Source organism: Hevea brasiliensis, chromosome 8 (assembly GCF_030052815.1).
Source record: "Hevea brasiliensis isolate MT/VB/25A 57/8 chromosome 8, ASM3005281v1, whole genome shotgun sequence".
In the NCBI taxonomy this organism is placed as follows: domain Eukaryota; kingdom Viridiplantae; phylum Streptophyta; class Magnoliopsida; order Malpighiales; family Euphorbiaceae; genus Hevea; species Hevea brasiliensis.
Genome location: NC_079500.1, coordinates 88012937 through 88030446, shown reverse-complemented (window position 1 = coordinate 88030446; position 17510 = coordinate 88012937). Strand labels below are relative to the sequence as shown.

Genomic DNA, 17510 nt, shown 5'->3' with positions numbered 1-17510 from the left:
ATGCCCAACTCATACTATAATTACATCATAAAATCATCCATCATTGTAGAACTTGTTTGGAAATTTATTTATTTATTAACACCATATTTCAAATAAAAATTGCAATGATAAGGGAATAATTTGCTTATTGCGAGACATTCAGCATAAGCCAATTCATTATGAACTGAAATGAAATTACATGGATGTGCACATTGGCAAGGCAAGCAAGGCCTTGGAAAAATAAAGCTAAATAAACTATCACTTGATAAAATTCTCACTCATCAATAATTCACCATCCCGATGACCTTGGAGAAGGGGCAGGAACAGGTGCACTAGCCATATCATCAAAAATACCTGTTACAGGCACCCCAGATTTACAATAGAAACTAAGATCATTAACTTATGGCTAAAATTTATGAAATTTGCACATTGCACTTACCACATAAAAGCAGATTATCAGGTGGGGGGCGTTCCTTGGCAGGGTTAGGATCATTATCGTGGACTCGAATGTATAGTTCTTGGCCCAAGTACCAATTTTTCAAGCTTTGTGATCTCAGGTTCCACATTCCAGGATTGTCAAGAAATGCATAAACTGCAGTCCATCCTTTGGGATACACTTGCACTGTGGAGCGAACTACAGGATCAAACAGGTTGTAAGTGTTTCGTGCGTCCGGTCTCCAGCTTCCATCGCCAAACCTGACAACAAGAATGTATTTGGAAGGTTCCCTTGACTCAAAATCGATGTGAAAATTCGGTACTATTAATTATGATTGTAATGCTATCAATGAGCTTTAGATAAATGATATTAAGTTCTGTTGTTCGAACACCAGTTGGAGCCAAATCAACCCCCAAAAGAATGCTGAATGTAATGCTACTTACCCAACAACGTAGAATCCATATCCGTCTAAATGCCAAGAATCCATGACATCCAAACTATTGACAAACACAATTTCAATCCAGCCTTTGTGAATTCCAGTGGCAACAGAAATTCCATAGGTAGCCTCAGCTTTGACAGCACTAACTGGGAACCAATCTATAGGTTGATATACGTTGGATCCATTGACGAAGTAATCTGCAAGCTTCAAAGGGGTATTTACAGTGCAATATGAGACATTGTTGACAGTGTAGCGCAGTGCACCTTCAATTTTCGCCATAGAGCCTTCTAGGATGAAGGTCTGTGTTATGGTAACATTTGTTACATTAAAAGTTCCTTGTGGGTTGGGCCTTGCAGCTCCTGTTGTCATGTTCCACCTAATAAAGAACAAAGCAAAAAATTTGAAGTAATGAACTTTCCACTTTAAGATCAGTTAAATAATCCTTCTATTATTCTAGTGATTGAATTTCTGACTTGTAGCATGTGAGATTAGGAGTTCAACTAATAACAATCTTCCTTCCCTCTAATTTCCAATGCATTAAAAGAAATCATCAAAATGGTATCCTAATTTGAAATTGCATTGCTTTATATATATATATATATATATATATAATGAAGTTCATTTTTCCAAATGTACCTAATAGATTTAGCTTGATTAACTGACCAAACCAAATCAAAGGGGTCAGGCCCTGTAGGTAGAGGACCATTAGCTTGTGTAAGGGAATTGGAGTAGTGTAGCACTCCTACACCCACAAGGCTAGTAGTAGTAGTGGTGTTGAGCAACAAAGGAGTTGCAACAATGTAGTAATCAGCTTCATTCTGATCCATTGTGACAAGAACTGAATAGGACTGGCCGACATGCACATCAAGTGAATCCATTGTTATCTGATTCGGGTAAGAGCCTTCTGTTTCAACCAAAACCATTTTATGGTTTTGAATCCTGAAGTTGAAACTAAATGCACTCCCTACATTTGATATCCTGAACCTGTAAGTCTTTCCTGCGTAACATACACACTGAATAGTCAGTACACATTGATTTGAAAATTTCTGGGAGGCCACAGATTCAAGTGATGAAAACAATCCCTCTGCAAAATATCAGAGGAAGGCTACACTGGTTCGAGACCTCACAAAGCAATGAGTCTCGTGAACTGGGCATACAAATTATTTTTTCCTTCGTGGGGTGAGGTAAAGTACCTTTTGTGACAGTGAAGGACTCATAGGCCTTGGTTAATAGACGGCCATAAGGGCCTTTGCCATTCATCAGTATAGTATCAGGACTTATTTCATCTGTCTCGGTTAGCCTGTTCATCATTTCCCTAGTCCTCTGTCACAATTTGGACCCGAGAAAAGAAAGGTGCTAGCATTAAAAAGGTTTTTAAAGAGGGAAAATTTTCATATTCACAAATAAATTTGAATGAGTCATCACCTTGTAACTGTTATGATACCAGTCACCAATGAGAAGATCAAACTCAGCTTCTGGTTTGGGGAAGGGGACAGCAATAACGTTCCGATTATTGACTCTAATAGGACCAAAACCTCCAGCAGCTTTGTGAAAGTTAATGGAGGGAAAATAGAAAAAACTGCCAATCTGATCCTTGGTCTGGAACACATAAGTCCAATTTGTACCAGGTTGAATTGGGCAGTTAGTCCCAGAAACTCCATCCTGCCATGAGTTGAGCCTTTGTTGTATCCCATTCCTGCACCAACATCATCACATATCTCAGTTAAAGGGCTTTATTTATCCCCATAAACTCAGCAGGATTAGAACCTGAAACTTTATAGTGAAATCTCAGGTTTTTGCTGCTGGACTGACCCCATGGAGACAAAGAAAATAAGTTCTTAAAATGTTAAAAAACAAGATATAGAATGCAAGTGTTTGTGCGTACCATGTAAAGAGCAATGGCTCATCCAAATTATTAAAAACATTCACATGGACTAAATCATTGGTGGTTGAATTGATAAGGGGTCCAGGGAACATTCCATTGATGGTAATAACCTATTCAAAGAACATCAACCATTATTCTTCACTATATATAAAGCAAGTCCATTAATGCAAAAAAAAGAATTCATACAGGTTGATCAACAGAAATAGGTTTGATGGTAGTGTCAAGTGAAACATTCCATTCTAGAAGGATATCGGCGCCATTAGCTCTCGCAACAAGCACTACGAGCAACTTTATGAACACTGCTAGCCCCCTGTGGTGGCCAAGACCGGCCATTGCAGGTGATCAAAATGTAATGGAAACTCATCCCTCTTCACTGTGGAATATATACATAGGAATGAAAGTTTGGCAGGAAGAAGAAAAGTGAAGCATCCCAAGGAAGTGATTGAAAAATACAAAGAGAATATGCAAAGAAAGGAATGTTGTCGGTATCAAATTTCTTATAAATGCCTAGCAGTTTTGGATATAAGAAGCCTAAAGCCGGCAGGTTTGCCAATTTAACTGAGCATTGTAAGCCTTGTTTTCTTCAGCACTGTAAGCCGGCAGGACTGTGGCCAAGCTCTATATATTAGCTGTTTTCTGTCCTTTATGATATTTTGTTTTCAGAGGACGGCCTTCCATTAGTATGCCACTGGGAAACAGTTTTCCAGTGTTGTTTTCATGGTTAAACTTCAGCAAGTATGGCGAATTGATTATAGAACACTGCTAGGTGTTTATATTACAAAATCTCCAGAAAATTCATCCACTTTGTCATCTTTATGCTTTAAAGTATATTGATTCAAATTAAGTAAATCAACTCATTGCTTCAGCAAGTATGTTGTTTTCCAGTTGTTTCTTTTCAACTCATTCAGAGCTCTTTTCTTTTCTTTTTTAAAACTCAGAACTCTTTTTTTTTTTTTTTTTGGTCCATTGATTCAAATTAAGTAAATCAATGAGAATTGCAATATAATTCCAGAGTTTCTTCTTTCTGGACAAAAGAAAATCCTGTTATTACTTTTTTAGTTATTTTTTTTAGTACTAATTTTCGTGTGTCTTGCCATATTCTCAGATAAATGCAGTATATATAAGCTTTCATATTATCTGTTAAATGTATATTTCCAATTCAATCAAAAGCAAACATCCATTTAAAGATAAAAGATTGACAATATATATATATGTATGAGTAACATTAGAAGCCATCATTGTTCAACTAGAATTCACATTAAAAAAAAAAAAAGAGAGAGAGAGAGAGAGAGGGAGAGGGAGAGAAGAAAAGAAAGGAAAAGAAAAATGTTGCAGCTGCCAGCTTCAATCAAATCGGCCAGAGACTACTGGTGCCAAAAGAAAGATATTTATTTCCCACATTCAGCAATGTTTATACATCTGCTTTTCCTCAAGTATACATCTCCTACTTGCACAAAACTATTAACCATTTGATACTAAACTATTAACTTTACATGTCACTCACAAACTTAATATTACTATGGAAAAAAAAATGTCCCTGTAACAGCTGTAGAGAGTATATTGAACTGGATATTGAAAATGGAAGAATAACATGAACAAGGTGTTAAGAACCGACTTCCTAGAACTGATCATACTACCACGATCGAGCTTTAGAGTCTATGTACATCATATACACCGTTGGAGTGTGAACAGTGTCCAAGAGACTAGCCATTCAATTTCCATTAGCACAAATGGTCAGGGATCTTCCACTGGTTTTGCTCGTACTTGTGTTTGTCATACCTTGGCATCGTGGCCCTTTAATTAGGAGCAGCAACCACCATTATGTGGTGCCTGGTATCCTGGTTTCTGTTTTAAAATCTGTTGTTTGATGATTACAGGTCCCTTCTCCAATAAACTAGGTACCTCCAGTATCTGTTTGAGTAACAAGACTGGTCAGAATATGAACATAAGATACCAAGTTAAAGATGCAAGCAGCTTAGCATCCTATATCACGTATCCAGTGTTCAACCTGGAGTTGCAAGGACACTTCGAGAATCTGTCTGGAGAAACATGCAAAACTGCACATTTACATGCTTGATTTAAATGTTTGACAGCCTGTGGCAATTTCTGATTACCTACTGTAAAGCAGATTCAGGAGGAGACTATGTAAGAAAAGCATTTCTTTGTAGAGGGTATACCTTTACTATGAGTTCTTTGAAACATTGCAGCACATTTTCTCTGGTTTTAGCACTACATTCAAGAAATGAACATTTATGTTCCTCAGCAAGAGCCATTCCCTCCTCCCTACTTACAGCTCTTTCACTGTCCTGAGAATATAATATCATCAGAATAAGCAAAAATCCCTTCCTAAAATATACAATCTAGAAATGATAAAAATAAAACTAAAGATACATTCCATTCTATATCATAAAAATCTGAACATTCTTTTCCAAAAATAATTTGCAGGATATATATTTTAAGTGCTTATGAGCTTGAGGTACATTTTAGGAAAAGACAGCAATTTGGAACGGCAACTTACCTTATCAACTTTATTTCCAATAAGAACTTTGATACAATCTTGATTAGTGGAGTAGAGCTCCACTTCCTTTGCCCATATATCTGACAAGTTTGTGAATGTCTCTCGGCGGGTCACATCATAAACTAAAAGGAAATTAAAGTACAAACTGATGAAGGATATACATAACACACACTGCTGGAAAAACTATATAATTCCAGATTTGAAGATATGATACCAAATTAGTTAGTCAAGAATTTTTAAAACAAGAAAAGAATGAAGAAATGATCGAATTGTGGTATAACAAGAATGTGAGTTCATCCAAATAAACACACTATGATCACAGAGTATGAAAAATCAGTCGCCAGGAATTAAAAAATCATAGGAACTTTTAAAGAACAAAATCAATATGATTTTTTCTGATTAAAGGACCAAACCAAATTATTTCCTCTCCCTTGGAAGTAGGCGGTGGGGAATGAATCAATCATGAAAGAATAGGCAGTCTTTACCATAAATGAGTTCATTATAAGTGCTCTAATATAACTATAATTGGCATCTTGCTTTCTGAATTAATCCACAAGTAACAGGTTTTTATGTTTTGTATAAAGGAACAGAACTTCCAGGCTTGATACAAGTTGCTAGTTCACAGTTTCGCTATGTTCCTTAATGCTCAATTGAGTGAGTCCAATTCAACAAAATATGGCAATCTTAACCTAAATATGTTGTACAAATTTTCATAGTTGCAATGGCATACCAAGGATAATTCCATGTGCCCCCCTGTAGTAAGAACTCATTAATGTTCCAAACCTTTCCTGCCCAGCTGCAATGCAACAGAAGACGTTAAGATACCAATTACATTATTAGCAACAAAAAAGAAATGCCTATCAAGCCCAATTATACATATTTAACTAGGTATTAGATGTAATTCAAACACATAAGTAATGGCTTTGATTTTATGATAGCTATGCAGATTGTCCTTTACATCTAAAAGGATTACTGACAAAATTGGCTCCGAAACTTCTCTCTTTTTCTTTTTTTGGGTTTCAAAGAACTGGTTCATAATGCACGTCAATTTAATTCTTTCTCCATCACTTGATTAATCTAAAGATGAAACATTTTTTTTATGTAGACATGACACTGCAATATCTATATTCATGTTAAAGGATTAATCTTGAAGTAAAATAAAACATGAATTATCCTCCCTTTTAGGAAGATAAAATTAACCTCTTTTTTCAAAATAATCAGAATCATGTCCTTTCAGGATATTCCATATTAACATACCCAGTGGAGTGCACTGATAAATGACACAACAGAGTACTTGCGATGTCACATACATTTCAGTATTGTTCACACAATTGATCAATCTGCCTGTGGGGCAAAGGATTTCATCTGTTCCAGTGTTCCTACTATGGTGCCGTTGTTTCAGAAAATCCTCAAAGAATTCCTATCCACAAATGAAAAAGTTTCCAATTTTGTTGGAAGGTTGATCCGCAGAACATGGGAATTAACATGCCTATGGGGGGTCTAATTCCTACCATGTGGGAATTTGATAACCACTTTAAGAAAAGATGACAGCAAAGCTGTAATCCCATGTGATATAACTAGGAAATATTTTCTAACGTGATACTTCACAAGCCAAAAAGTGCTAGTCAATGACAAATTCCTTCCAGAATCTTCAAAAGGCAACATGTCATCTCTCATAGATGCTCTCAATGGTGCAGCCATTGCTCCTCATCTGTAAGGCCAATTCCACCATTCCGCGGAATGATGCTTTAGAACCGTTGCATCATGCAAAAAGAATATAAGACTTTCTCACCAAGTATTAGTCTTGTTGCAGCTCCTATATGAAGTGAATATTAATTTTCAACTAAAAGTCAAGTCTGAAAAGAGAATGGCATGAGCTCAAGCAATAAACTTGATTCCTTCTGTCTCAATTGCCGTTCGCTAATAAGTTTAGATGTGATACCTTTCTTGTTTACTTAGCCATCACTACAGTGTTAAACTAGCTCTAACCTCTCAGAAGACTGTCATTTGAGAATAAGTAATTTACACTCATCTGTACAGCATTGGTGTCAAGTACTACAGGTGGAAAACTCTAAATCAAGCAACTTAAACCCTCGCATCAAACAACTTAAAGAGATTTTCCTGTAATGAACCCAAGAAACTCCAAATCCTCCTCTCTAACTCCAATGATATTTATGACAAGAACAAGAAAGAACTGAAATTGGGCTGTGTTTCCTGATTCAAGAGTGCAACCAATCCTCTAGGGATAAATGAGAAAGATATTGCAACCATTTTTTGAAGAGTACAATCTGACCCAGTGACTGGTTGAAGTCATGAGCCAACAGTCTATAACCCAACCTTCTTTGCATGATGGATGTAGCTTAAAAGAAACAACTCATTGCAACTTCCCTGGCATGTAATCTACTACGCTCCAAGCCTTTAACAGTTTAACTTGAATAATCAATGATCTATTACGAACATTAAATTTATCAAAGCAAGCACTAAACCAACCAACATTTTTCTGGGTAATTCATGGACAGAACATATTAAAGTGCTGCATAGATGAACTTTAATGATTACTTTTCTTATTCACAATCATGCATCTAAATATTTAGCAAAATTCGATATCATAAAAATTTCAAGTAATTATCCACCATAGATACCCACCTGTTAGCAACATTGAACTTGAGGATCATTATTGATGAATTTCTTGTACATTAGATTTGCAAAAAAATGTTTGAATGAATCTTCTTTTAACTTTTGAAGTTACATCAATTATCTGCACCATTGTCAAATGACCTATTTCTAGGCCACAGTGCCTAATGAGTCCTCCAATGACAAAGTTAAAAGCTCTGCCTGCACTCAACAGGCATATGTCTACCATTTTAATACTGCATAAGCAAATTTAAATAAACAAACATTGTTTAAAACTGTCAGTGAATTATGCTGATATGAACAGCTCTGGATTGTGAACTGGAAAATAAATAATGATGCAAGTGCAGAATATAATTGACTGTCATTTTGCAGATTATGAGATTAAAGGAAGCATTTTCCACAAGGGCTGTATATTGCCCAAAAAAAAAAAAAAAAAAAAACCTCCTGCTATAAGTGAGATAATTGAAGCATAAAAAAAATGCTCAATACAAGTACATGGGGAAAATCCCTAACAAGTAATTGAAAGTAAAATAGATATGGGAGGAAACCGAAGAAAAATAAAAGGGTATCCTTCAATTACCTGTGTCCCAAATTGTAAGCTTCAATCTCTTCCCACCAACGTTGACCATCTTGATCTTGAAATCAACGCCTGCACATTGTTAAAGCAACAACGAAGCTCAATGGTGAAGAATGAATCAAACAATTGAAATTGTAATTTTGGCTCAAAAGAAAAGGAAAGGGGAGTCTTCTCTTCTTTTTTTCTCTTCAACTTTTGCTCTTCTGTGGGAGCACATAATTTTGCCAAACATGTTGAAAAACAAAAAGAACTCCCAGAAGCATTTTTCCAATTTCTTCCTGTTTCATATATCAATGATTTTGAAAGTTACAAAGGCTTATCCTATCATCCAAAGACCAAAGCTGTATTCACAATTATGACAGCTCCGGTGTACATATACCCAGAAGCTGGCCCCTCAGTATGCATGAGAGAGTTGGCTCACGCTAGACTAAGCCATACTTGATACTGACCTCCCCCAAGACCTCAACCTCCTCTCTCTCTCTCTCTCTCTCTCACACACACACACACACACGCAGATACACATATCCTATTGCTGATTATTGAAACTAGATACATAATTATAGCATCCAGGTCATTCCTAATCCAATCAACATTTAAAAACAGATTGCTCTCCTAATTCTAGTCACAAAATTTACAAAAAGAAACAAAAACATCTAAACCATGAAAAAAATTATTATATAATAAATGCAACTGCAACTATTAAGATTAGATAAAATTTCCTATGCAAATTTGATCATGAAAACCACAAAGGAGCAATAGAAAATCCATTAGTTACTTTCCAAGAAAGAAAGTATACCAACTGTAGGAGAAAGATCGTGAACAGAATTGGAAATGAAACTGAGAAGGATACTACTCTTGCCAACACCAGAATCTCCAATCAACAAAATCTTGAAAGAGTAATCATAACTATTATTCCCTCCTTTAGAAGAAGAACCCGTCATGATTCTTGCTTTATACACATAAAAAATAAAAAATGAAAGAGCCTACCAACCTAACAAGAAAGGGTTGAGTATGCCAGTAAGAAAGCAAACTAACTAGAAAGAGAGAGAAAGCAAGAATGAATGAATGTGAGAGAGAGAGAGAGAGCGGGGGTGGGGGGGAAGCCAAATGGGAAATTTCCCAAGGTAGGAGACAATGGTGGGGTTGGCGGGTAGTATTTCTGTTTGATGGCAAGAGATTTTATTAAAAAGAAAGAAAAAAGATAATAATTTGTATATATAAATTCAGAACTTGAGACAAATGTTTTGCAGCTTTGAACGGCTTTTGGTGGCTTCAAAACATTTGATTCTGACAGCCATGCCTACACCCGCCAGATGAAGAGAAATGCCGCTTCTTTTTACACATCCCAATCAAATATTTTAATTAAATACTTTGCCATTTACTAAATTAATGTAAAAAAAATTATTATTTAATTCATATATTTCCATAAAATTATATAAAAAAATTATATTAATCAGTTTTTATATTTTTATTTTATTTATTTATAATCATTTCATTTATTTTAAATTAATTTTTTATTAATTAAATGTATTAAATGAGAAAGAATTATTATTATGGATACATAATAATTAAAAAGACTTAAAAATAAAGAGATTATATAATTATATTTTTTAAAAGATAGAGATTGAATAAAATTGAAACTAATGACTAAAATGATCGGAGAGAAAAAAAAAAATAAAAATATAAGACTAAATAATAAATTTTTTAAAATAAGAGAGCCAAATAATTAATTTTGTAAAAATAAAAAAAATAGTAATTTTTTCTTAAAAAATTATTTTTAGAAAAAATTATTATTTAATCACTCTATTTAAAAAATTAATTATATAATTTTACTATATTAAAAAATATATTAATTAGTCATATATTTTTATTTTATTTATTTTTATTTTTTTATTCAATTTAAATTAAATTTTCAATTAATTAATATATTCAAAGATGAAAGAAATTACTTCAAAATTTAAAAAATAAATTAATTTTTTTAAATAAAAAAATTAAATAATTAACCTTATTAAAATAAATAAACTAAATTTTAATTTTTTTAATTTTTTATTTATTTTTATTTTTATTTTATTTTATTTTATTTTATTTGAGATAGTAATATATTAAATATAAGTAAATGCCTCATATAAAACAAATCAATTCATTACAACTTTATTTGTTTTTACTTTACAGGAAAACGACGCTTATAGGTTTAGCGTTTAATTAATTAATCTAAAGACTATATATTTTATTATTTAAAATTTTACTTATATATTTTAATAAATTATTTCATAAATGTTGCAATTATTTAAAGAAAATCTCTATATTTTGATAAATTAGTTCTTTAATATTATCATTACTAGAAATTAATCCTTGTATCTCCCTCCCTCTCTTTTGCCACGTCTCTCTCCCTTTATCCTACCCGTCTCTCCCTCTCTCTCTCTCTCTCTCTCTCTCGCTCTCTATCTCTCAAATACATCGAAACAACTGAAAACTCTAAATTCAATCTCTGGTGGGAAGCAGCAAAGAAGCCAAAAACCTAGAAGAATGCCCAAAGCTAAAAGAACACCCAAAGCTTGAAGATCAAAGCAAATAGAAAGAACACCAAATACCCGATAACCTAGTCGGTGTGCTGTCTGATCAATTTTACTGTCCCTGCATCAAAGATAAAAACATATCAATCATCAACCAAGTAATTGGTAACCCCTTACTTGGAATGTAAAAGTTTACAAAAATTTAATTTAATTAATTTTTTTAATTATTTTTCATTTAATTTAATTCAATTCAATTATGTTATTTTTCATTTAGTTATTTTTTTTTTAAATATGAAAATCAAATTATAATTTCGATTAAAATTTAAAGCCTAAATAACAAATTTTCCTTTTATTTATTTGTTGTTTGTTGGATTTACTATCAACCTGTCACCTACCAAACTGACTCTTGGATGATAAAACCACCCTCTATTTTAGAGCTTTCTTCATAATTTGATAAAGAAATTAGGTATTGATTTAGTTGCTTGATGTTATGCTTATTTTTATTATTTTTACTTCTACTATTTATTTTCAATCTTTTAATTCCTATTTACATTGAAATAGATAAAAGGAAATCTTTGATAGCAAAGGTTTTATATGATGGGGGTTGGAATTACACTAATTCTTGACAGAAAATTAATTTTATAAATTTTTTATGTAAATTAGTTAATTTATAAAAAAAATAATAATAAATAATAAATAAATTAAATAAATTAAAAAAAAAACACATTTTGGAATATTGATTGTAGTAGGCCTAAGTAGGGTTGGCCACGGTTCAGGAACCGCCAGTTACATTTTCTAAACCACCAATTCAAGTTCAATAAAATCTAAACCACAATGGGACAATTTGGAAGACGGTTCATGAACTGTCGGTTCTGGTTTGAGCCTCAATTTAAAATAGTTTAAAGGGCGGTTTGAAAAAGGACAGTTCAAGACAGTTTAGAGAGCAATTTGGACAAAAAAAATTAGGAAAAAATGTTATTGATTTAGAATTAATTTATATTTGTAAAAATATTTTAATTTTTCTTAAGAAAAAAAAAGAATAAATTTAATTTATCTTTAAGACAAATTTAATAAAAAAAGACTTGGACTTGATTAAAAAATTAGAGATGAAATTAATTTTTTTAAAAGAAATTAAAAAAAAATGTATAAACTTAATTTTGCCAATGTATTATCTTGGTTTAGAGGAATTAAAGTTTCTAGTTCTATTACTTGCCCTTTTTATAAAAATTGTATGATAATTTGATATTTAAAAAAAGTATAAAAGAGAAAAAAAAATTAAAATAGAGGGTATTGGAAATTTTATTGAGGATATAAAATAATAACAAAGTAATTAAGATAATATTAAAAATTTTAGTGAGCATATAAAATAATAAAGTAGAGAAATTGATAAAGTATTGAGAATTAAAAAGAGCGTAAAAAATAATTGTTTAGAGAAATTAAGAGAAATTAAGAGAGTATTAAAAATTAAAGAGAGTGTAAATAATAAATGTTTGGAGAATTTAAGATTTATATAAATGAATGAGGAGTGACATAAGATATTTATTAAATTCTTTTGTATTTAAACGGCCGGTTTAATCCTGTTTGGAACCATCGGTTCAATATGGTTAGGAATTGTCAGTTCATGATTTCTAAAAAATATAAACCTAAACCAAACTGCAGAAGAGCAATTTCAGTCCGATTCAAAGCTAGATCCAATTTTGATCGATTTTTGTCCAGTTTACCAGTTCCAATTTGGTTCTGGTTTGAAATCGGATCGTGGCCACCCCTAGGCGTAAGTTTAAATTTAATTGGGCTTGTTAATTATGGAAGCAAACTGCAAGCCAATCCTTGGTGGGCTGCGAGTGGGTTTCAATTTCCAATCCAACCAGTAAGATGCCTGCCAAATGCAAATGCATGCAAAAATGATGGATAATAATGAATAAGGTATCTATGAAATTTAACATATTTAAATTTGAATAATATATTTTACTCGAATTTTTTTCAAACTTGATTAGAATTTATTTTTTGCTAACTGTATCTATTACAAACCCAAATACTAATACTCATATGCTACCCCAATATTGATATTATACTTTAACTCCTCGTGTAGAAAAGTTGATGAGATGTGTGAACTTTGGGTATGCCAATGAATATCATTAAAATTTTTATGCTTAGGTTAATGTTGACTATTATTTTGTAAATGGATGAACGCCTTGCTTCAGATTGGAGTAGCCAAAAACACAGTTGTTGAAGATGGAGGAACACCTCACTTTAGCTTGGAGTAGCCAAAAACGAAGCAAGCACGTGAAACTGTAAGAAGGCCTTTACGCGAGTCTTCATTAGTCTATAGAATGAATCTTGCAAAACCTTGAGAAAGCTTTTGTGAGGGTTTTCACTAACCTTAGGAAGTCATGAAATGCCTTGCAATAACTTCAGTAGCATGACAAAGTCTTCACTAACCTTTGTAAGCTGATGAATACCATAGCACTTTAAGGAAGCCACTACAAGAGTCTTTGCTGACCTTTGGAAGCCAAAAAAATGCTTGCAACACCTATAGAAGGGTAACAAGTTCTTCACCTAACCTTTGGAAGCTAAGGAATGGGTCACCAAGATCAAAACATAAAGGAATAGATAAAGATAAAATGACACTGGGGTCTTATGTTGAATTTGATCGAAGGATCCTTACATTGATAGAACTTTGGCCGAATATATAAGTTTAATCCCTTGAGTTTTACGAAAAAAGTTTAATGGTACCCTAACCTTTCAAAACATCCCATAATACACTAAACTTTCAAAAAATAGAATTGACATAACCTTACGAGCTGTAGACTAGATAACATGAAATACAATTGCACTAACATTGATTAGTGAAGCTGATGAGGATAAGTAACATAATGAAAATATAATAGAATAATATGAGTTATAAAATTACCTTAAAGTCATTTTCTTTCATCTAAATCCCTAATTTCTCCGAGTCACTATCCCATGATTTCACAAAACTAAGTTGTAGGAACTAGTGTCAATTTCAAATGATTTAGGAGGCATTGACACTCTTGATACTCATTTTAGCATATTAAAAATATAAAGGGGAAAATTTGGGAGCACTAAACATCAAAGAATGTTGTGGATTTGATCACTATCACCTAAGAAAAGGAAGCTTTAGTCTATGTGCTGGATATGCAACCATTGAAGCCAGTTAGGGAAGCAATTTCCTCAAAGATTCCTGTCTCACTTCCAAGTCTTATAGGTATCTAACGGAGTGATCTTCCCAATGAAAGGAATGACAGAGTTCTTGTGACACCCCTCACCCATCTATAGTGTAGCCGAGCAAGGCATGTCACACAGTGTGCCGGAGCACCTTATCTTATCTTATTCAATTTAGTTCTTGATTTATTTATTCAAAAGCCTCTAAGTGAGGTTTATGCCATTTATTGAAATTTTGATTTAATTTGGAATTCTGAAAATTTTACAGAAAATCCCGCAGAGTGCTGGCTAAAAATTGAGGAAACAGTTCTTCAAAACCTATTGAAAACACTCCCAATAAAATCATCATATCCACAACTCCCATCAAACATCAACCTAAATTCCAATAATCTCAATATTTCAAACTCAGTTCCATTCATTCTATTCATATCATACTCATGCTCAATTCATAAAGGAATACTCAAATTTTATTTATTAACAAAATTTACAGATAATTACATTAATCTCTAAGTACATGACTTTATAGTTTACATAACAAAAATTAATGTCTATTACAAAATACAAAATACAAAAGGAAACCTAGTGGTCCTACCAAAAATGCACTGTAGTGGAGGTGACACGGAACTCAATGCGGATCTGGACTCTCACCCAGTCTCGGGTCTGCTGGGCTCTCTATCAGTGTCTCCAGTACCTATGCGTGGCAAACAGTGACGCGCTAAGCAATACAGCTTAGTGGTACCAATATAAAATGAAAATAAACTAAAATAAATAAATATGCAAAAATTATGTTGTTGTTTCATGCAGAATGAATTTATGGTAATTATGCATAATGTTATAAATTTTAGTACTTTATGTGTTCATTATTTGGTTATAATTTATTAAGACTTATTTTAGTTGCTCAAGTAACCTATACTAATTGACTGGACTGGATAAATGAGTAAACTAGTACTGGGTACTAAGTACCTCAGGCCGTCACACTATTGATCACAAAGTGTCTGCTAGGTGTACAACAGAATGGCTAATAAGCCAGATCAAACATTAGGCATAAAGCCAAGTGTATCAATCATAGCAAAATGACCATAAGCCATAATATCACAAAATGGCACGATATGCCATAAATCACGGAATGGTACGAAACCATATGCAGTACTGCTATCGGAATCCTATTGGCATGCCAACCTATCCAAACCAATTATACTAGGTATACTAGGGCATATTACAAATTTAATTGTTTGATTCTTTGCACCTAATGTTTGGTGGTTACTATTTACTTTACTATTCATGCATAAATATTGACTTTTTCATACATATAGATATGTTAGTTCTAATTACACCAAAATCCCACATTTTGGATTTTACACTTGTTGGCATTAATTGTCAATCTCAATTCAAAGTTCATTAAAAGTTATTTCAAATTTTCAGATTTCATAGCTAATGTTTACTGTTTCATTGGACCAATCTACAGTGGGAGTTTGGCTAGACATCCTTCATCAAAGTTGTTCCTTAATGTGTCTTCTTTAATTCTCTTTTTGAATCACTCCATTTGGAGTTTCGTAGCTCAAGTTATGGCATTTTTACCATAACTGGCTGGATTAGCTCATTGTCCAGATTTTTTGGGCAAAATTTGATTTTGGCAGTTTTGGTATCCTAACTTTGGCTAGCAATTTGAATTGGTTATGGTCAGAATTTTGGGGTCAAAACCCTAACTTCAAATCCCTAATTCATGCATAACACCATGCAATTCATGTAATCTTCCATTTCAACTCAAGCATACACATCATTTGGCATTAGTAGACATATTAAATTCTATCAAAATCTTCATACCCTAAATTCTTTCATGGCTGTCGAAAATGCATGATGTTCATATATATATATATTTTATTTCCCTTTTTCTTGTAATTTCTATCTCAATTCAAGCTATTAACATAGAATAAAGAGAGAGAAAAATATAACTAGCACTAACCTTTATGTGAGCTAACCCCAAGCTTGCAAAACTTCTTGGTTTCTCCTTCTTTTTTCTACCTAGGGATTGTTCAAGGTGCAAGGGTCAAATTTAGTGAAGGAAGCAAGAGGTTTTATGGTGAATCCAAGTGGGAGATGAAGCTTGTTTGGGCAACAATGGTGGAGGTTCTCCAAAGGTGAGTTTCGGCCAAGTAAGATGAGGAAGAAGAAGCTAAATTTCTTTTGATTATTATCCTCTTTTTATTTGTTTTATGTAAGCTTGTTGAATGGTGATTGGTTAGGAAGTTTTTATTGCATCATGGTGACCTAATGCTTATGTCATAATTTAAATTTAATTTCATTTTCTTTTTTTTCCTTTTCTACTCATTTTTAATTAAATTTTTATCAATATTTATTCATATTTTATGTCATATAATTCACTTACTTAAATGGATAAGTTGGTCAAAAATCGTCTCTGAAGGCGAAATGACCAAAATGCCCTTCATTTTGCTTATTGAGCTAAAGTTGTCTGTACCGATTGATTTAATTTTTCTTATATTTTTTTGGCATTCTATTGTCATCTAAGCTTCAATAACTCTTCACTGGAGTCCCAAAAATTATTTCACAGGGTTTCCCCATGGGTATAGGGTGGACAATTATCTTCACAGCTGTTTCCCGTTAGGGTTACCCATCACTGTAGCTACGGCTCATTTAACTTCATTACATTTTATTTCTAAAATTTTTTCCTTAATTTTTCTTATCATTATCTGGTTTATTTATGACCCCTCACTCTAGTCTAAATATAGTTCCAGAAATTTTGACTGTCTAAGCAGACATTCTGGCTGTCCGTGCAGACATAAGTCATCGAAATAGTAGAATGTACAGACTATCTAAAGTGAGGTTGTTACAGTTCTTCCCCTCTAACAAAAATTTCATCCTCAAAATTTACTTAATACAAACAGTTGAGGGAACTGTTGCCTCATTGTCTCTTTGCTTTCCCAGGTTGCCTCCTCGATATTGTGGTGCCTCCAAAGTACTTTCACCAGCGGAATTTGCTTGTTCCTCAATTCCTTCACTTCTTGAGCCAGGATCCTTATGGGTTCCTCTTCATATGTCAAATCTGGTTATATTTCTATTTTTTCCATGGAATGACATGTGAAGGGTCTGATCTGTATCTTCTCAGCATAAACACATGAAATACATTGTGGATCTTATTCAGCTCTGACAGTAAAGCTAGCCTATGGGTCACTGGACCCACACGTTCAATGACTTCATATGGGCCAATGAACCTAGGGCTTAACTTTCCCTTTCTCCCAAATCTCAATACCTTCTTCCATGGTGAGACTTTGAGAAACACCTTGTCGCTAACTTCATATTCTATGTCTTTTCTCCTCAAGTTAGCATA

The 17510-nt window shown here is 33.2% G+C and overlaps 2 protein-coding genes across 3 annotated transcripts; both read right to left on the bottom strand.

Moving 5' to 3' along the window:
• Positions 1-268: 268 nt before the first annotated feature.
• On the bottom strand, positions 269-3072 carry LOC110671938 (monocopper oxidase-like protein SKU5). The gene is made up of 8 exons (XM_021834567.2): positions 2926-3072; positions 2740-2849; positions 2280-2550; positions 2048-2177; positions 1491-1851; positions 859-1230; positions 419-675; positions 269-333 (listed from the first exon to the last, which is right to left on the bottom strand). Exons 1-8 carry the CDS (start codon positions 3070-3072, stop codon positions 269-271), a joined length of 1713 nt encoding a protein of 570 aa, XP_021690259.2.
• A 1035-nt stretch (positions 3073-4107) lies between these two features.
• Positions 4108-9543, bottom strand: LOC110671935 (ras-related protein RABC2a). 2 transcript variants are annotated; one of them, XM_021834561.2, is made up of 6 exons: positions 9265-9543; positions 8472-8540; positions 5988-6053; positions 5258-5379; positions 4917-5045; positions 4108-4650 (listed from the first exon to the last, which is right to left on the bottom strand). In XM_021834561.2, the coding sequence occupies exons 1-6, from the start codon at positions 9407-9409 to the stop codon at positions 4540-4542; spliced, it is 642 nt and encodes a 213-aa protein (XP_021690253.2). In that variant the 5' UTR covers positions 9410-9543; the 3' UTR covers positions 4108-4539. The 2 variants fall into 2 exon arrangements, with proteins under 2 accessions (XP_021690253.2, XP_021690254.2); XM_021834562.2 differs by having other exon boundaries at positions 5258-5337.
• Positions 9544-17510: the final 7967 nt, after the last annotated feature.

Bases quoted from the DNA above. Each gene is read 5' to 3' on its own strand.
- LOC110671938 (XM_021834567.2), bottom strand. From the start codon at position 3,072: ATGGCCGGTCTTGGCCACCACAGGGGGCTAGCAGTGTTCATAAAGTTG. The intron at 2,850-2,925 runs GTATGAATTCTT...TTCTTTGAATAG, and splicing joins CTATTTCTGTTGATCAACCT to GTTATTACCATCAATGGAAT. The intron at 2,551-2,739 runs GTACGCACAAAC...ATGTTGGTGCAG, and splicing joins GAGCCATTGCTCTTTACATG to GAATGGGATACAACAAAGGC.
- LOC110671935 (XM_021834561.2), bottom strand. From the start codon at position 9,409: ATGACGGGTTCTTCTTCTAAAGGAGGGAATAATAGTTATGATTACTCT. The intron at 5,380-5,987 runs GTATGCCATTGC...ATTTCCTTTTAG, and splicing joins GGCACATGGAATTATCCTTG to TTTATGATGTGACCCGCCGA. The intron at 5,046-5,257 runs GTAAGTTGCCGT...TTATATTCTCAG, and splicing joins TTGGAAATAAAGTTGATAAG to GACAGTGAAAGAGCTGTAAG.